The sequence below is a fragment of the Sphaerodactylus townsendi genome, linkage group LG16, assembly GCF_021028975.2.
Source record: "Sphaerodactylus townsendi isolate TG3544 linkage group LG16, MPM_Stown_v2.3, whole genome shotgun sequence".
Taxonomy (NCBI): domain Eukaryota; kingdom Metazoa; phylum Chordata; class Lepidosauria; order Squamata; family Sphaerodactylidae; genus Sphaerodactylus; species Sphaerodactylus townsendi.
In genome coordinates, this window is record NC_059440.1 from 1,372,446 (window position 1) to 1,392,467 (window position 20,022).

The 20,022-nt window shown below is 56.3% G+C and overlaps 2 protein-coding genes across 2 annotated transcripts in view; one reads left to right on the forward strand and one right to left on the reverse strand.

Moving 5' to 3' along the window:
- The window catches only part of NLK (nemo like kinase), a 543,928-nt gene that overhangs the window by 96,666 nt on the left and 427,240 nt on the right, over positions 1-20,022 (reverse strand). The window lies entirely within an intron of this gene.
- Positions 1-20,022, forward strand: part of MNT (MAX network transcriptional repressor) — a 57,114-nt gene that overhangs the window by 7,759 nt on the left and 29,333 nt on the right. Inside the window, exons 2-6 of the mRNA XM_048518844.1 lie at positions 4,331-4,907; positions 9,110-9,151; positions 10,655-10,879; positions 11,195-11,411; positions 15,885-16,004. Of these exons, the coding sequence (XP_048374801.1) occupies positions 4,331-4,907; positions 9,110-9,151; positions 10,655-10,879; positions 11,195-11,411; positions 15,885-16,004 (1,181 nt within the window). The remainder of the gene's footprint in view (positions 1-4,330; positions 4,908-9,109; positions 9,152-10,654; positions 10,880-11,194; positions 11,412-15,884; positions 16,005-20,022) is intronic.

Sequence of the window (20,022 nt, forward strand, 5' to 3'; positions counted from 1 at the left end):
CAGGCTCTCCTTTGATCATTTCCTGATTTAAAAAACCTAATGTGTTGTTTTTTTTAGGTTTCAGATTTTTCTGCAAACCTGGGGCCCCTTTCAGGTTTGTAGAAACATCTTATCTTGTTCACAGCTCCAGTCACCAGAGTTAAGTATCCAGAGATTTGGCCAACTTCACTATTATAATATAACGTTTAAAACATTTTTAGCCTATCCTTCCTTCGAGGAGCTTCGGGACGTGAGGAGCGTGGTTTTTTTTCAGGCCGCTCCTGCATCCTCGCTGCAAGCTCCTGGTAGGTTAGGAGTGAAGGAGTCTACTGTCAACCTTCAAATGAGGACCTCTCGGGTCAGAGTCCAGTTCCCCAGGTATTATGCCATGTTGCCTTTCTGGTAAACCTCCAAGCAGTAGATTTTGCAGTTCTACTGGAAGGGGAGACTGTCTGGATGGGTGTTTCCCAGCTCGTTCTCAGGGAGACAGGATGTAGATTTTAATCACTTCCTGGGAACCTGCTGGGCGCCCATCTTGGCTCCAGTTTAAGTCCTGTCTCTGCAGGGAAAACAGCGTTGGTTCGCAGCTTAAGCTACAAAATCGTCCTTCTTTTTAGATTTCTTCACTCCTCAACTCCTTCCTTAAAACAAACCTTGACCTGCCTGCCTTGCCATGTTGCCTTTCTGGTAAACCTCCAAGCAGTAGATTTTGCAGTCCTATCTGGCTGTTCTGCCAGCCTTCGAAGTGGATAGCCGGTGGTCGGTTCGCTTGTTTACTTCTTCACACACACCAGTCTGGTTCTCTTGGATTTCCATGAGGAGGGCTAGGTCTGATAAGGAAAACCACATTTCCTTTGGGTTGCAGTGTTTGGTGTTGTCACAAAAGAACACAGCGATTATTTGATGGTATCCTGTGAGAACCTTTTATGTGGTGATGGGGTGATGAATGGATGGGTGTGTTGTGGTTCGCAGCTCTGTAGACCGTGGCCTCGTCCTAAGTCAGTGTTGGCGAACCTATGGCACGGGTGCCAGAGGTGGCACTCAGAACCCTCTCTGTGGGCACGCGCAAACAGAGTTTGCCCCCCCCCCCCCACACACACATCTAGGCTGGCCTGGGTTGCTGGGCTTGATTATTAGCATTAAACCTAAGACCTAGTTTTGGGGAAGCAGTGTAGGTAACCCTGTTAAGCGCTGTTAAACCCCACTGATTTTCATGCAAAGAACTAAAGCACAATCCTTTGCCTGGGAGTAAGCTCGGTTGCTGGCAATGGTGCTTGCTTCTGAGTAAACCCTCCTAGGGTTGTGATTCACCCTTTGGAAGAGTTGCATGGTTGCTTCAAAGCAAAGCCATCGACTACCACCAAGCTTACTCCCGAAGTAATGCTTGTACACCTCTCTTTGAGCCAACCCGTGCTTTTCTGTAGGACTTCAAAACCTCAGTATTCAGGTTAAATTGTCGTGTTGGCACTTTGCAATAAATAAGTGGGTTCTGGGTTGCAGTTTGGGCACTCGGCCTTGAAAAGGTTCGCCATCACTGTCCTAAGTGGTTCCTGCTGTGTGAACAAAGATCCTTCCCATCTTCACTAAAAATGCCAGCAGAGCCCCAATAGGTCAGACCCAGGACGCTCCCCTCCTCCGGGGGCCTCTTTCTGCAGTGGACTCCCAGATGCTCAAAGAAGGACCACAAGCAGGGCGTAGGGATCAAGCCCTTTGCCCAGTGTTGCTCACTAACACCTGGTTGTCAGAGGTACGCTGCTTCTGAACATGGATGTTCCATTAGCCATTATGTTGTTGTTTCTGTTGCTGGTATCTAGAATACAAGCATTCCTGATCTTGTTGCTAGCAATTTGTTTTTTGGGGGGCGGGGGTAGAGAAATGTATGGGAATCTCTACTTACCTGTGTGGAAGAGAACTAGCATTGATGCAAAATAGCACATTTGGAAATTGACCTAACTGCAAGACTGACCCCAACGGTAAAAATCACAGTTAATCGTATGCTTAGCTGATTAAGAGATTCAGTTTGCATATTAAAAAAACAGTTGTGAAGTTAAAAAAGAGGATTGTTTAAAGAGATGCGTTTATGGCAGTTAAGAGCCATGCCCCCTCCGCTGCCTCACTGCCACACCTGTGGCCACCGTTCCCACTCCCAAGGGTTAAAAGAGTTAAAATAACGTTAAAAATTGTGAGGAACTTCTGCGTGTCTAAAAGAGTGTTCCTTATTAGTTTATTTAAATGTTTTGTGGCAGAAAGGTCAGGCGGTTTAACTGACAGAGCCTGGCAGCACAGTTAAAAGACGGATTGTGTCTGTGGGGGACCAAAAGAGACACATAACATAATTCTTCCCTGCTCCACTTTATCTGCACGGCTGCAATCCTGTGAGGAAGGTTGTGCTGAAAGGGAGTGACTGTTTGATGACTCCGTGGCCATCAGCTTCCGTGCCATATTGGGAACTTGGACCTGGGTCTCCCACAACCTCACGTAACACTAACCACTGCACCCTGGAGGCATGATTAATTTGCACATCTTAAGTACGCGCTTCCTTGTGGCGTGTCCACGGCGTCCTGTGGCCCTCTCCCCAGATATGAGCAATTATGGTGATTTCTGTGTGGCTGCAAAGCTCATAGATCAGTGGTGGCGAACCCATGGCACGGGTGCCAGAGGTGGCACTCAGAGCCCTCTCTGTGGGCATGGGCAAATAGAGTCCCACCCACACATCTAGGCTGGCCTGGGTCTCTGGGCTTGATTATTAGCATTAAACCTAAGACCAAGTTTTGGGGAAGCAGTGTAGGTAACTCTGTTAAGTGCTGTTAAGCCCCACAGATTTTCATGTGAAGAACTAAAGTGCAGTCCTTTACCTGAGAGTAAGCTCAGTTGCTGGCAATGGGGCTTGCTTCTGAGTAAGCCCTCCTAGGGTCGTGATTCACCCATTGGAAGAGTTGCACAGTTGCTTCAAAGCAAAGCCACCTTCTATCACCAAGCTTACTCCCGAATAACGCATGCCTTGGAGCCAACCATTTTTTCTAAACTAAAACCTCAGTGTTTGGGTTCCATTGCCATGTTGGCACTTTGCGACAAATAAGTGGGTTTTGAGTTGCAATTTGGGCACTCGGTCTCGAAAAGGTTCGCCATCACTGTCATAGCTGTACAAGCCCTCAGGATCTTGCATAAAGAAATCCCTCCTCTGAGGTCTCCTTTCCTGTGCTAAGTCCAGGATTGACGGGTGTTTTATAGCAAGGTTTATTTTGCTAGCCCAGACACACCCCGTTTTATTTTACTTAGTTCTGTTGGTCTCATCTGTGGCGATGAGTGCACTGACAAGGGCTAAAAGCTTGACTGAAGAACACCAGTAAGCAGGAGCCAGCAGGACCAGACCGGAGTTCTCCTCGTTTTCTGTTTCATCCTGTTTTCTGCAGAGTTGATACTTTTGGGACTCTTACTAACAGGGCTACGTAGCGCTTCCTTCTGGTGCCCCACATCAGCTATAGCCCCCAAAGCTGCATATCTGATGGTCACAAGGAAGAATGATTTTGTTGGTCCATTTTTGTGTCCCCTTCTGTGAAGAAGACAGAGCCTCAACTGAAAAGTTCAGAGCTTCTGAACTTATGCAGAGTGCAACAGCTGCTGCTACTTCATTTGCCTGTGCTGAACAGAGATTGTCTTTGCCTGGAAGCTTTGCGACCAGAGGAAGCAAGTTGTGGGTTTTCATTGAGGGGGTTGTAGGTCAGATTTCAAGCAAGGCTCTGCTCAGATTATTCAGGTGAGGCTTGGTTAAAAGCCTGGAGTTTAAGGAGAAAAAGAGCAGTGTGTGTGTGTGTGTTTGTGTGTGGAGTGGAAAAGAGGGAGGAAGAAATGCAACTGGGCCAGTGGGTCCCGGAAGTGTGAAGCCAGGATGCTTGGTGTAGGTATCAAAGCTTTGAACCGGGCAGCATAATGGAAATTTTAACTGATGGGATTTTAAACTAATTTATATATTTTGTTGATATTTTTGTATTGTTAGCTGCTTCAAGCCCGACTTTGGTCAGAGAAGAGCAGGATATAAATCTAATATCTTAGGTAAATAAATAGAGAGGAAAATGCCTTTTCCGAAGTGAGTAGCTGGCAGTTGGTTTCTTACACTGGGTAGAACACCAACCCAGTGGGAAATCCCTTGTCATGTCCATTCTGTTTTTCTGTGTCAAAGTCATGGCATCATTTCGACTGCAAGCCCCTTGACAAGGATCCGGCTGGAAAAGGGGAAAAAAGTATATTGTTGTGATCAGCAGAACAGTATTGAGGCTCCTATTATGATTGTTCTATTAACGTGCCGCCATTTTTCTTCTCTTCTCCCCACCCCAATATTTTTCTCTGCCAGAGGAGAATGAAAAGCTTCACCTGGAGCCCGAGCAGGAGCAGAAGAAGGCCAGCGTGCCGAGGGTTAATCATGCCGCTCACCCCGAGGAGCCCCGCAATGACCTCACGGGGGTCCCTTTGTCTCCACCCACCCCGGCCCCTCCCCCTCCCCTTCCCCCTCCCCTTGCAGCCCCCATCTCCGTCATCCCCCTCCCCATGGTCGCCAGCCCCGCCCGGCAGGTGGCCCAGAGCACCTTGTCCCCGCCTCTCCTCCCACACCACCAACCCCTCGCCCCCACCCCCGGCCTCGGCAAGGAAGCGGCCCTGGTGGCACCCGTGATCCAGAGGACCTCCGGCTCCCTCCTCCCTGACATCAAGGCCCCCACCCCCCCTTCTGGCAGCCCCAAGCAGCTCCCCCACTACGCTGCACCAGTCCTGGCCATCTCCCAGCACCACATGGTCCAGCACCCTCTCCAGCCACAGCTGCCCTCCCACCAGCCGCTGCAGCAGCACCCAGTGGCCCCCCAGCCCCCCTGCGCTCTGAAGATGGCTCCCGCCGAGGACACCAAGCCCAGCGAGCAGAAGAAAAGGCCCGGCGGGTGAGTAACTCTGGGGCTTCAGACAGGTCCCCATCTGGCCTCCGAAGGGAAGGGCTGGTCATCGAAGAGCACAGGCCCAGGTGCAGTGGCTAATCCAGAGGCCAAATGACCTTTTATCAATTCAGCAGGATGTCAGGTGGTGGGAGAATCACCAACGAACCAGTGTAAGGAAGCCTATTTACATTTGTAAAACTAAGAGAGTTTTCCTCTCTTAGCTGCTCTAGGCAACACTACAGATGCTGTCAAAACTTTGTTTTTGTTAGACAGCAACTCAACTGTTACCATTGAACAAACTGCTAGATTCTTGTGTGTTGTCATCGCTGAACGTTCCCAAATTCTTAGCAGACTCAATCCCAATTCAGTGGCTTAATATTTCAGCTCTCATGGTGCTTGTTTTTTAACTCCTTTACCAGCCAATTTTAATTTCCATTGTATAATTTATATATATGCCATTAAAGGTTTATTATTATTATTACATTAGTAAAACTACACCACTTCTTATTACTGACAACCCAAACATGGACCAGTGACCCACGGACAGTGCAAGCCTTGGGGAAGAAGTGGTGCGTGTGAGATCTCACAATAGGTCTGCAAGGGGGAATCCGCACAGTCCGTTGAGTGCACTGGCAGAGACCTGCGCTTGGATTTCTGGTGGCTTTTCCTGTGAAGCATCTGTCAGGAGTCCTCCAATTCCAAACCAGCCTTTTCCTGCTCTACCCTTCACGTGCCCGCTGTTTTAGTATCTCCGCTACCCTTCCGGTATCCCTTAACTGAAAAATGGCATTTTTGGTTTCCAAATGGGCATGTTTGTGCTGAGCCCCACACAGCTGTAGAGTCAAACGTTGCAAACCCGCTTGGCGAGAGACCAGATTCAAGGGGGCGACCTGTTTGCTGCTCGACTTGAGAGCGTTTGTTTAGCCCACCCTGCGCCCCGTCAGGCGCCATCTCCACCAGAGCTTCTGAGCCAATGGGAGACCAGGAGCAGGGAGGAGGGGAAGAGTTGATTGGTTGCTGTCTGTCTTTGTAAATAGCTAAATACTGGAACTGAGGACAAGAATCCTCAGTTCCAGCCCCCTGTGCCTAGGGCGACATAAAGTCCCACTCGCAGAGATCCTTTGCCACCCTCTGCCCCTTCTCACTGCATTCTGCCCCTTCGCACCCAGGCTCTGCACTTGCAGAGATGTTTTTGCACAGTGCCCAGAAGTGGATTGATAGCGGTGGTTGTGGGAAATTTGGGGACATTTCCCCGTTTCAGAGTGTTGGGTTCGACTTTTCTTGTGTGCATTGTTACCCTGAGAGGAATGCCGTGAACAGTTGGAGCTGTGCCTCGGGTCAAGATGGCGTGCATGAGTTAAGGGATAGTCTGGGTAGAGAGGATTGGTGTGCAGAAGGTACTACATTCAGTCCCGGCAGCTCCCGTTCAAAGGACCAGGTAGTGGAGGGTGTGAAAGGCTGGAGAGCTGCAGCCAGTCTGGGCGGAGAGCGTTGCCCCGGCAGCTCCAGAGAAGGGTGCCAGAGGAGCCTTGCTGGGTCAGCCGGTGGCCGTCCAGCCCAGCGTCCAGCCTTGTGGTCACTTGGAAAGGGGCGTAGGCAGGTTGGTGTGGGAGGCAGAGGTCCCTCCCGGCCCGGCCTCCGTGTCCCGCTTGGCTGCTGTGTGGAGCAGGACGCTGGGCTGATCTGACCTGACCCAGCAGCCTGGACAGACGTTCTGATGCAGCTGTCAGAAGCTTCAGGCTCCTCACAGGACCGTCTCATGACCCAGAACTGCCCGTGTTTTATTTTCCCATTCTCTTTCCCCACACTCAGAATACATCGCAAATCAAGACCTTGAGCAAATTAGTCTAAATTTGTATTATCGAAGGCTTTCATGGCCGGATTCAACTGGTTGTGGTGGGTTTTCTGAGCTGTGTGGCCGTGGTCTGGTGGATCTTGTTCCTAACTTTTCGCCTGCATCTGTGGCTGGCATCTTCAGAGGTGTATCACAGAAGGAAGTCTGTTACACTGTGTAACCCTATGTAACACTGTGTACAGACTTCCCTCTGTGATACACCTCTGAAGATGCCAGCCACAGATGCAGGCGAAAAGTTAGGAACAAGATCCACCAGACCACGGCCACACAGCCCGGAAAACCCACCAGAACTAGTCTAAATTTGATTTCTTTCAGGCAGCCGTTGCTCAGACTGGAAGAGTCCTCTTGGGGTAATTTCAACTTTCTGCAGCCATGTGGTCTTGTGAAACTCTTCCCTTCTGTTCACAGACCACACGTTTCCGCATCCGGAGAAACGGCTGGGTGGTGCTGCAGCTTCCTGGGATCTGCTTTGCCTGCAGAAAGCTCCTGGGCTGGGCCCTGGGAGCTGCAGATATGAATAGAAGAGCCCTGTCGGGTCAAGCCCACGGCCGTCTAGTCCAGCATCCCACTTCATACTAGGGCCTGCCTGTCGTCCTGAAGGGCCAGCCGCTGGGCGTGAGGGCCAAGGCCTTTCCCTGGTGCTGCCTCCTGGCCCAGGGATCCAGAGGTCTCCTGCTGGGGTAAATGGAAGTTCCCTTTGGTCCCCATGTCTAGTGGCCATTGCTGGACCTCCATGACTCCGCTGAATCCTCCTTGAACACCTCACTGTCCCGCGCCAATAAAAGGATAACAAAAGATAAACGTTTCTACGTGTGGCATAAGAGAGACCTTTGCCCACCCTCTGGTGGACCCGTGATTTGGCAGTTGCTCTTTGGGGAAGGGGCCACACATAGCAGCTGCAGAGGGAGAGCTTCCTGAGCTTGCGGATTCTGCCAGGCAGAGGAGGACTGAGCTCAGGGTGGGAGGCCAGTGGTTAGACTCAGCAGTGGGCACATGGTCACAACACATCATCTTGGAGCCCATGTTCCACTTTTTAAACACTGTTTGCATCCATATAAACAAAGCTAGCCAACCAAATGCCAAAATTAACATGGCAGCCAATGTTTTTCATGCCTTTTGTGAAAAGTTGGCCATCAATGTGTTTGGGGCACACAAAATTCCAGAGGTGTTTCCTTCCACCCCCCACCCCCTCCCCAAACAACAGCCAAACACTCTGTGTTGGAATCGCCTGGCTTCTGTGCTGCATGACATGCTAGGCTGAGCCTCTCGTTCTTGTGGTGCGCGCTTCTCTCAGCAGTTTGACTGCAACAGATGCATTTGTTGCCAGGGCAACGGGATTTGGCAGTCGTGTCTGCCATGCAAGTGAGGCATGCCTGGAGAAACAGGGATGGTGTTGTGGGTGTCCCCTGCTCTGTGTGGTGGAGTGAGGACTGGCACTCATTGAGAGGCGGAGAGATTCCCCCCATCTTGTTATGCAGAGTCCTTTGCCCTTTTTGCTGCACAGCTACATTTTTAGGCCTGTTATCCCAGACAAGCGAGCAGAATGGACCATTTGGAGTCTGAGCCGTGCAAGGGTTGCAGGGACATTTTTCGCGCCATCAGTATTCCACTTCAGTAATTCCCTGTGTTTTGGTGTGGAGTTTTTTGGCAAATAGGATGTTTGTGTTGCATCCTTGCCTTGGGGAAGGGGGCTTTCAGCTATGGCTTGTGAAAGAATAGTGACTCTCTAATTTCCTTTGTTCTTCTTTCGAAGTACTGACTTCTACAACTTCCTTTAGGATTCCTTCATTGACTTATAGGATAAATTCTCCAGAGTTCCAAGGGATCTTTAAAAATCATTTATGCCACACAATGCAGTTCAGTGTTTGCAGTGAATATTGATTATTGCCAGTTATTATGCCAGATATCATGTCCCAGCCATGAACATGGTTGTTTAACCTGCAGTCTCCAACCATAAGTTACAGACTGTGGTTTTGACTACTTCTCTGGGTGACAAACTCCCTGCAAATAGAAAGGCTGTGTTGCAGGGGAAAAGGTAAACAATTGGGATAGAACCTTGCTGTGCTGATAGTCTGCTTACAAAAAGTCTTTCGTACAAGGAAGCATTTAAAAAATGGAAACATGCAGCCCGTTCAACCTCCTCGGTGCTCTGCCACAATTCCTCGGCACATGCAGCTCAGGCGCAATTCTTCCCTTATTCTGGTGCCTTTTGCAGCACCTAAATATGCAGCAATGGGGAAGTGCAGCCGTTCCCTGGGACCTCTGGGTCTTCTGTGCTCTTTGGAAACCTCTCCCTGGGGAGATTTTTCAGAACATGATGCTGACAGCATGTTTTGTTCTTTTCAAATTCTAGGGTTGGCACTCGGGAGGTCCATAATAAATTGGAGAAGAACAGGTATGTAGAAGGTTGCAAAATGGGGAGTCAATGGGCATTTTGGTTTTCTAAGCTGAGAGGAGGTTTGGCTGCATTCCAAGGCTTTTTGGAAGCTCTTTGATCAGAAGTCCAGCAGTGGCAGGGAAGGTTCCCAACTGAAGGCAGACAGCGAGCCAAACCACTGTTTGTGCCAAGCATCATTTCAAATCCAAACCGTGGTTCGTGTTCCAATTGTGGCATCGTGCCTTTGTGCGCGTCTGTTGTTATCTGGTGCAATGTGACTTCCTCGGGCAGAAGGAAGGCTGTACCTGTGGCCTGTTGGTCTGCATAGAACTGGCACTAGTGCAGGGGTCTGCAACCTGTGGCTCTCCAGATGTTCATGGACTACAATTCCCATCAGCCCCTGCCAGCCATGATTTGTAAGTCCACGTTGAACTGGTTTCCAATTCTGGGTGTCTGGCCCCTCGCCTCATGGGTTGTCAGTCATGCCCAACCTTTCTTGACTCCTGGCTGGGTGTGGTGTCTGCCCTGAGCCGGCCGGCCTGTTCCTTCTGATCTCCTTTGGTGCGCAGCCTTAAAGGGAATGGTGTGGCATAGAAGAAGGTCCACCTGACTGACTGAGTACAAACTGAGCTCCTGGGGGTGGGGGTGAGGTGCTTTGCCGCCTGTGCCAGCAGCCCCCAAAGACTTTCCATTTCTCAGCCTGACCTTCATGGGCTTCAGACAAGATTTGTTGGCTTGCTGACCTGGTCTCCTCTTTGGAGGAAAGGTTTGCATTATCGGCCTGCCTCCTCTTGGGAAAAGAATGGCAGGAGCGCTACTTGCACTCTCGGGGGTTCGGGGGGGGGGGGTGTTTGGCTTGCCAGTGCTCTGCTTGAAAGCTGTGTTGAGGGACGAACCAGAGTCGTTTAAAAACTTGCATTCTTCCTTTCCTTGTAGCTAGAGTCACAAACAAGTTGATAACACAATAAAATCATGCTACATAATGAAGCCACGTTCAAGCAGGCTAAAAGCCTTTAAAAACATCTCCACACCATAATACCTCGTCACTGTTGGCTATGAGCGATGGCTGGCTGACGTTTTTAACCCCCTCCTCTCTTCAGAGAGCTCGAGAGAGCTGCCCTCCCCATTTTACCATCACATCAACCTTATGAATGGTTTCACTTATTTATTTCTTTCGCAGTTTATGCTCTGCTGCTCTCGGGCATCTCTCGTCCTGCTCCAACTGCTGTGCCAAGCGGGCTTTTGCCCAAGAATTTTTTATTTGTCCCATAACGCCTTGCCCTGATGAAGCCAAACTGACTGACCGTTGAGGCAAATTCCTGGGAATTTAGGGACCAGGGAAGGGGACTGCAGGTCCGTGGGAGAGCATCCACTTGGCGTGCCAGAGGACCCTTGTTCGGTCCCCGGTATCGCCTGTGTAAAGGTGCCACCTCATGGCACCCATAATAGGCTCAAGGTCCTGACCAGCGTGCCTTGCTTGTTCCAAATGCTAACTAAGCAGGTGGCTTTTGTTTTCTACAGACGCGCCCATTTGAAAGAATGCTTTGAGACCCTGAAACGCAACATCCCCAACATCGATGACAAGAAAACTTCTAACCTCAGCGTCCTAAGGAGTGCCTTGAGATACATCCAGGTAAGGTCTGAAAAGGTGCCTTTGGCGCCCCGTCCCTCGTTGCCTGTGCGTGGGGCTCTGGGAGCATCCCGATTTGGCCGGGACTCATGCATGAGCCGACGTGTTCTTTTTCGGTCAGTGTTTGGCTTCAGGTGTCTTCTCTGTGATCCTGGACAGGTCTGCTTGGGATCAAAGGGGTGTGTGTGAGATTGGGCAGGTGTTGCAGCAGGTTTCTGAATTGCTCTGGGCTGAAATAGGCTGAAGGTTTCCAAGGAACTACTTCCATGTGTGCATGGGTTTTTAAACGTTCAAATCAGTATGTGTGTTCTTTGCAAATAGACTTCCTTGGTTTGAATTGGTTGCCGTTCTTTGTGTGGCGGGCTGACTTTTTAGATGCCATGACTCACTTTCTGTATCAATACATCATTGGCTTTTCCCGTCTTGCCCAGGAAAATGCCTCGGCCGGTCCCCGTGAGGGACGCTGGGGTTTGGGTGGTGCTCCAGTTCCTCACTTCCGGGGGCCTCTGGAGCTGCTCGAGGGACGGTGTGGTCAGCCTGGAGGATTTGGAGCCTGTGGTGGCTTCTGACAGCCTTCGTTGGCCCAACTTCTTCTGCAGCGAAGGCATTATTGGCTCTTCTCTTCTGTGGAGCTTCTCAGAGTTTGCAGTTTGGAATAGGTGGCTCTGCAAGCACCCACCTTGCTCCTGGTGCGCAGGTTCTCCTTCTGCTGGGTGTGAACAAGTCCCCCCACCCCCATCCCGCCGCAACTAATTACTTTGTGACACAATCCATATCCAGGGTTGTTCCCTTTCTAAGGCCAAGGATCCTCTGTGCTCACAGGAAGCTGACGCTTGCTTGTTCTGAGCAGCAGTGGCGTAGGAGGTTAAGAGCTCGTGTATCTAATCTGGAGGAACCGGGTTTGATTCCCCGCTCTGCCGCCTGAGCTGTGGAGGCTTATCTGGGGAATTCAGATTAGCCTGGGCACTCCCACACACGCCAGCTGGGTGACCTGGGGCTAGTCACAGCTTCTCGGAGCTCTCTCAGCCCCACCTACCTCACAGGGTGTTTGTTGTGAGGGGGGAAGGGCAAGGAGATTGTCAGCCCCTTTGAGTCTCCTGCAGGAGAGAAAGGGGGGATGTAAATCCAAACTCTTCTTCTTCTCTTCTTCTGGGAAGAAGCGCTCCCTGCGGTCTGCGACCCACTGGGATGTTTAGAAGAGTCGCAGGGGCTGTGATGTTCCCCCGGGAAGCCTTTCTCTGTTGGAGTCGGGAAAGAGCACCTCACTTCCTCCTTCCAGGAGTGCTTCCAGTGCTCATGAGCAAGGGCTGCTTTGCCCAAGCGCAGGATGGGCACTGCAGGAATGTTTTTGTGTTCTTGGTGGGTGTGGCGTGGCTGTGTAGCAGCACCATCAGATGCGAGTCTCGGGGCCAGGGGTCCTTTTAGAACTTGCGCAAAGTGTATGCCCAGAAGACTGGTGCATTTGTATCCACAACAGAAAGTTGGTTGTGGTTGGGAGATGCTGTTAAGAGAAGCAAGTTTAAATGGGGTCTGACCCAAAGAATAGCCGTAGAATCATAGCATCATAGAGCTGAAAGAGACCCCGAGGGCCATCGAGTCCAACCCTCTACCACGCAGGAACACACAACCAAAGCACCCCTGAAAGGTGGCCTTCCAGCCTCTCTTCAAAGACCTCCAGTCTCCACCCCACTTGGAGGTCATGCAGATGACTGTCGAGCAGCCCTGACCTGACAGGCAGGAGGTTCAGGTGGCATCTCTTTCCAGCTCACTCCAGAGCAGCAGAGCAGCAGTGACCTGGGCCCAGCCTTCTGAAGGCGGCCCCTTGCAAGTGCGGAAGGTGGGCCATTGCCCTGCCCCTTTGGGGGATGCTCTCTGCAGCCACGCCCACCGCCTGGAACAGCCCGCCTGCTCCCCCAGGGTCATTTTGCAGAATGCACGACATGGAAATGTTCAGAAGGAAGTAGGAATTGCTCTCGAGGGCACCTTATTCTGGGCCAGGACCCTGCTTCTCTGCTGCAGTGATCGCTCTGGGCCTTACTTTCAACTGCACCGTCTTCTGCCTTTGGAATTCCCTTCTCAGATAATTTGTTGTTCATTTTGGCTTTTAAATCTGTAGTCCTCGGCCAACTGCATTGCTCATTGGTTGCCTGATGTATCGCTTTCTGTTGTGTAATCAGTCTTGGTGAGAAAGGAGGGCTGTAAGCAAAGCAAATAAATGATTTTGCATACCTGTCAGATGAGAACAGTGATCCTTTGCAACAACAGTAATTGTCCAAAAAAGAAAAAAAGATAGTTATTCCCATCTTTGCTTTGCTAACTAAATATCTGGTTTAGCAGAGGAAACGCTGGCTTCAGTTGAACTCTCAGCAAATAGAATCCTTTTCGCCCTTGGGAAGTTCTGTGGTTGAAGACTGGCGGGAGCACCGCGGAGGCATCTCGTCAAGTAGGCCAGGCCCCGACTAGGCGGAAGAGTCTGGCTTCTCTGGGAACACCCCTTTGAGCTCCTTGAGGAAGTGTCACCTGCAGTTGTTGGAAGACAAATGTGCACTTTTCTTGTTGACATGATTTCTGTTCCGCCCGTAGGCCTGAGCTCTCAGGGACGTGGCTGTAAACTGCTTTCTAGTCTCAGTGGATTCAGGAGCCTGCCTTGTCCAGCTTTGGAGCCAAACCTGATTCCCAGCTGCCACAGGAACAGAGAAGGGGCCTGGCTGGGACTTCTTGCGTTTTACAATTTTGCAAAAAAACCCACAAGAAGTCCCAAAATGGCTCTTTTTTTTCTCATTTGTTATGTACCGTAGATAGATGTTTATAGCTTATGATGGAGATGCAGGAAACCGATCATGACTCTTATCTCCCTGTGGTAGAAACATCCAGTTGTTAAAGAACCTTGGAATAACATTCACAATGAAATCTGTAAAATTTTGTGTTAGGGGGTTGATCTTCTAAAGAATTGAATGTTCACAGTTTGGTATAATTCTGGAAATACGCAGTGGCGTAGGAGGTTAAGAGCTCGTGTATCTAATCTGGAGGAACCGGGTTTGATTCCCAGCTCTGCCGCCTGAGCTGTGGAGGCTTATCTGGGGAATTCAGATTAGCCTGGGCACTCCCACACATGCCAGCTGGGTGACCTTGGGCTAGTCACAGCTTCTCGGAGCTCTCTCAGCCCCACCTATCTCACAGAGTGTTTGTTGTGAGGGGGGAAGGGCAAGGAGATTGTCAGCCCCTTTGAGTCCCCTGCAGGAGAGAAAGGGGGGATATAAATCCAAAAAACCCTCTTAAACCAGAAAGATGGTTAAAATAAGGTTTGTGTCGTCCCCATCGACCTCCCAGTAGCCAGACTAGGTTTATTGACCAGAGGATTGTGAGTGCAGGACGCACTCTGGCTTGGCCAGAATTGAAGTTCCAACAGGCTGCTTCCTGTTAATACTCCCTCCTTTCCCCCAACCATTTCCCAGCTGTGCAGCTTCTCCAAGGCTAGAAGAGACCCAGGTGCCACCTGGCTGGAGGGAAAAACTGTTGCTACTATCATAAGCAAAGTAAAACATTGTTAATGGTTTAGCCAGGGGGTTGTGGTGCTCTGTCTCCCTGGTGCGATGGCAAGAGCCGGGCGGGGTGTTGACATTTTGCCTCCCCCAGGCCTCCCCCCCCCCCCAGTTTATTGGGATATTTGTGGTGGAAGTCCCGAACAACTGTGGGGCAACCACCTGCCAGGTGCCAACCCCTTGCCCTGGGGGAAAATGTTTCCAGGCAATGAAGTGCTGTAAGTGGGCCCAGGTTCTGCTTCAGGACTTGGTCCACTCTCTCTGCCTGGCCATCAGTCTGCAGGTGACAGGCTGAGCTGAGCCCCCCTCGTTCCACTCCTCGTAACTATGAAAACTCCCGCCAAAATCTGGATATCAGTTGTGAGCCACGGTCTGAAATGCTCTGTTTTATGATGTGGAGGCGAGTTATTCAACTCCTCCTGCTCAAACACTGCCTGCAATTTTGTATGCTCCACCAGCATTTCATTTGCCACTTCACTGGCTATGCCCACAAGTGCTGTCTCTGGGCTGGGGTCCCGGCGCTCCCTCAGGATCTCTTGGGTCCCAGAGACTACTGGACCCAGAGAGGTTCCAGGAAGCTCTGCGGGAGACCCCACCCACTGGCGGCACCCTTGATGAGCTGGTAGAGGGCTGGGATAACAGGCTCTCTGAAGCCATTGAGGCTGTCGCGCCAAAGCGCCCTCTCCGCTCCCGCACCAGACTGGCTCCTTGGTATACTGAGGAGCTGCAACGGATGAAGCAGGAACTGAGACGGCTGGAGCGTGTGTGGCGGCGGACCCTTGACGAGGAGACAAGACACTCGTATCAGACGTTTATGAAATCCTACGAGGGTGCCGTGAAGGCTGCAAGAGTAGGGTATTTTTGGCTTCCTCTTTAGCAGAAGCTGGCACACGTCAACACAATTGTTTAGGAGTGATCCGGCTCATTGATGACCTCATCTATGGGTCCCTAAATTAGAGAAATTGGTCGTGTAAGCTGTGAGACATTCGCGAAGCTACTTCCTGCAGGACAAAGTGTTGGCTCTTAGCCAAACCCTACCCGCGACAGTTGATTACAGTAAGTGAACTAGAGGCCCCTTGGCCGTCTTTGGAGTCCCTCATCTGGACCACTTCGACCGGGAACTTGACCTATCAGGATGTTGACAGAACACTGGCAGCTGTCACGGTGCCCACTCATTACATGTTGCTTTTGACCCGTTACCCCTTCCTGGCTGGTGAAAGCTAGCGGAGGAGGTGCTTCAAGAGAGCCACCACCTGTTGGATATTATCCAGCAGCTCTCTTGAGCAAGGAGGCTTTCCGGTCGCAAGGTTTAAAGAGGCAGTGGTCTCAGCCAGCCTCCTGAAAAAGACCATTGTTAGATCCTGAGGATCCGGTAATTACCGCCCAGTTTCTAATCTACCATTCCTGGGCAAGGTAATACTGAAGAAGGCTGAGCGGTGGCGGAGCAGCTCCAGAGATTTCTGGATGAAGCACATGTGTTGGATCCCTTCAGTAGTCCTGTTTCAAGTAAGTTAGCCATGGGACCGAGACGGTGCTGGTTGCCGTTGCCAGGACGAACTCCCGGCTTCCACTTGGACAGAGAGGTGGAGTCTGGGCGCTGCTGGTGTTGTTAGATCTCACCTCCCCGCAGCTGTTCGACGCAGTGGTAGATCACGACCTTCTTGGTCCACCGCCTGCGGCTGATGTCCGGGGTCTGTGGGTCAGCCTTGGATTGGCTGGCCTCATTTCTCCGAGACCGGGGACTGCGGGTGGCATCGGGGGGGGAGAACTCCAGGCGCTACCCCATTGAATGTGGGGTGCCGCAGGGGGCGATCCCTCTCCCCGACATGCTTTTATCTACATGTGCCCCTGGCAAGTTTAGGTCCGGAGTTTCTCGGGACTGGCGGTGCTATCAGTCGCCCGATGACACACCACCCAGCTTCGTGGTTCATGGATGCGCGGAGAGGGCAGCCCGTCTGTGGCCCTACGGAGCTCTCCAGTGCTGTTGTTAGAAGCAGTTTAAGCTGGGTGAGTGCGAGGGAAAGCAAAAGTCGGTTGAAGCTAAACCCCTGCAAAGAGCGGAGGGGTCCTGTGGTTGGGACGAGGGGAGAGACCGGTGGACTTTTGCTTATTGCCGTCGCTAAACGGGCGCAGGTCTTACATCTAACCTCGACTGTTAAGAGCTTGGGCGCGGCTTTGGACCCTATGGCATTGCCACCGGAGGGCCAGGTCAACAACCTGTCTGGACCGCTTTTTACTCATCCGCGACAGGCATGACAATTAGCCCCTGCATCTGTCCCGTTCTAATCTGGCCACAGTGAACCATGCAACGGTCACCCCCCGAAGCTGGATTATTGTAACGCTTCTGACGCTGGCCTGCCTCCTGTCAGTGATCCGGAAATTGGAAATTGCCTCAAATCACGCGGGTAGCCAGACTACTTCTACAGGGAACAGCTAGTTGGGACTGGATTACTCCGGTCCTATACCATCTACACTGGCTGCCCATCGGAAGTTCACATCTTCAGCGTGCTGGTCTCAATCTTTGTTGCCATTAGCGGCATTGGGCCTACATGACCTGAGGGATCGCATCTCCCCAGACTGCTCCCATTTAGTCTCCGCACTACGGAGGTGAGATGGTTACAGGAAATCCCTGGTCTAGGTGGCATCCTGCCTGTTCTGTCAAGGGCACAGGGCTTTTACTGTCTCACACCCTCACCTGGTGGAATTCTGGGATCACTATGGTGACCAGGTCTCATGCGGGACTTTCAGAGTTTCTGCAGGGCCTGTAAATGGACCTTGTTCCGTGGCTTTTGGCTGTAGTCGGGATGACCATCTGACCCCCATACCATCTTGGTCTCCCGTGGGCGGGAATGGGGTTGGGATAAGTCGCCATCTGTAAATTGTAAATTTTAAATTGTTTAAATTCTACTAATTTAAAATTGTTATAGATTGTTTTATATTTGTATTATGATGTTGATGTACACCGCCCTGAGCCCTTGGGGGGAGTGGGGTTTAAAAATGAAATAAAGAAATAAATAAAAAATAAACGGTTCTCACATTACGATCTTGAGAAAATGACTGGCAAGCACAAAAGTTTCCAGCTTCTCTACAGGACTTGTCTGCAGCGCCTCCTTCTAGTGGCCGTGTGGGTGTCTAGATATTTGCAACTGCTGTCCTGTCATAGGAGAAGTTGCTCCTCCTGGAATTCTCCCTTGAGAGTGATGCTGGGGGGGGGGGGGGGCTGCCCTTTATAGAATCTGGCCCCATTGCCAAATGGGGGGGGGGTGGGGGGGGGGGGGGGTGGGGGGGGGGGGGGGTGGGGGGGGGGGGGGGTGGGGGGGGGGGGGGGTGGGGGGGGGGGGGGGTGGGGGGGGGGGGGGGTGGGGGGGGGGGGGGGTGGGGGGGGGGGGGGGTGGGGGGGGGGGGGGGTGGGGGGGGGGGGGGGTGGGGGGGGGGGGGGGTGGGGGGGGGGGGGGGTGGGGGGGGGGGGGGGTGGGGGGGGGGGGGGGTGGGGGGGGGGGGGGGTGGGGGGGGGGGGGGGTGGGGGGGGGGGGGGGTGGGGGGGGGGGGGGGTGGGGGGGGGGGGGGGTGGGGGGGGGGGGGGGTGGGGGGGGGGGGGGGTGGGGGGGGGGGGGGGTGGGGGGGGGGGGGGGTGGGGGGGGGGGGGGGTGGGGGGGGGGGGGGGTGGGGGGGGGGGGGGGTGGGGGGGGGGGGGGGTGGGGGGGGGGGGGGGTGGGGGGGGGGGGGGGTGGGGGGGGGGGGGGGTGGGGGGGGGGGGGGGTGGGGGGGGGGGGGGGTGGGGGGGGGGGGGGGTGGGGGGGGGGGGGGGTGGGGGGGGGGGGGGGTGGGGGGGGGGGGGGGTGGGGGGGGGGGGGGGTGGGGGGGGGGGGGGGTGGGGGGGGGGGGGGGTGGGGGGGGGGGGGGGTGGGGGGGGGGGGGGGTGGGGGGGGGGGGGGGTGGGGGGGGGGGGGGGTGGGGGGGGGGGGGGGTGGGGGGGGGGGGGGGTGGGGGGGGGGGGGGGTGGGGGGGGGGGGGGGTGGGGGGGGGGGGGGGTGGGGGGGGGGGGGGGTGGGGGGGGGGGGGGGTGGGGGGGGGGGGGGGTGGGGGGGGGGGGGGGTGGGGGGGGGGGGGGGTGGGGGGGGGGGGGGGTGGGGGGGGGGGGGGGTGGGGGGGGGGGGGGGTGGGGGGGGGGGGGGGTGGGGGGGGGGGGGGGTGGGGGGGGGGGGGGGTGGGGGGGGGGGGGGGTGGGGGGGGGGGGGGGTGGGGGGGGGGGGGGGTGGGGGGGGGGGGGGGTGGGGGGGGGGGGGGGTGGGGGGGGGGGGGGGTGGGGGGGGGGGGGGGTGGGGGGGGGGGGGGGTGGGGGGGGGGGGGGGTGGGGGGGGGGGGGGGTGGGGGGGGGGGGGGGTGGGGGGGGGGGGGGGTGGGGGGGGGGGGGGGTGGGGGGGGGGGGGGGTGGGGGGGGGGGGGGGTGGGGGGGGGGGGGGGTGGGGGGGGGGGGGGGTGGGGGGGGGGGGGGGTGGGGGGGGGGGGGGGTGGGGGGGGGGGGGGGTGGGGGGGGGGGGGGGTGGGGGGGGGGGGGGGTGGGGGGGGGGGGGGGTGGGGGGGGGGGGGGGTGGGGGGGGGGGGGGGTGGGGGGGGGGGGGGGTGGGGGGGGGGGGGGGTGGGGGGGGGGGGGGGTGGGGGGGGGGGGGGGTGGGGGGGGGGGGGGGTGGGGGGGGGGGGGGGTGGGGGGGGGGGGGGGTGGGGGGGGGGGGGGGTGGGGGGGGGGGGGGGTGGGGGGGGGGGGGGGTGGGGGGGGGGGGGGGTGGGGGGGGGGGGGGGTGGGGGGGGGGGGGGGTGGGGGGGGGGGGGGGTGGGGGGGGGGGGGGGTGGGGGGGGGGGGGGGTGGGGGGGGGGGGGGGTGGGGGGGGGGGGGGGTGGGGGGGGGGGGGGGTGGGGGGGGGGGGGGGTGGGGGGGGGGGGGGGTGGGGGGGGGGGGGGGTGGGGGGGGGGGGGGGTGGGGGGGGGGGGGGGTGGGGGGGGGGGGGGGTGGGGGGGGGGGGGGGTGGGGGGGGGGGGGGGTGGGGGGGGGGGGGGGTGGGGGGGGGGGGGGGTGGGGGGGGGGGGGGGTGGGGGGGGGGGGGGGTGGGGGGGGGGGGGGGTGGGGGGGGGGGGGGGTGGGGGGGGGGGGGGGTGGGGGGGGGGGGGGGTGGGGGGGGGGGGGGGTGGGGGGGGGGGGGGGTGGGGGGGGGGGGGGGTGGGGGGGGGGGGGGGTGGGGGGGGGGGGGGGTGGGGGGGGGGGGGGGTGGGGGGGGGGGGGGGTGGGGGGGGGGGGGGGTGGGGGGGGGGGGGGGTGGGGGGGGGGGGGGGTGGGGGGGGGGGGGGGTGGGGGGGGGGGGGGGTGGGGGGGGGGGGGGGTGGGGGGGGGGGGGGGTGGGGGGGGGGGGGGGTGGGGGGGGGGGGGGGTGGGGGGGGGGGGGGGTGGGGGGGGGGGGGGGTGGGGGGGGGGGGGGGTGGGGGGGGGGGGGGGTGGGGGGGGGGGGGGGTGGGGGGGGGGGGGGGTGGGGGGGGGGGGGGGTGGGGGGGGGGGGGGGTGGGGGGGGGGGGGGGTGGGGGGGGGGGGGGGTGGGGGGGGGGGGGGGTGGGGGGGGGGGGGGGTGGGGGGGGGGGGGGGTGGGGGGGGGGGGGGGTGGGGGGGGGGGGGGGTGGGGGGGGGGGGGGGTGGGGGGGGGGGGGGGTGGGGGGGGGGGGGGGTGGGG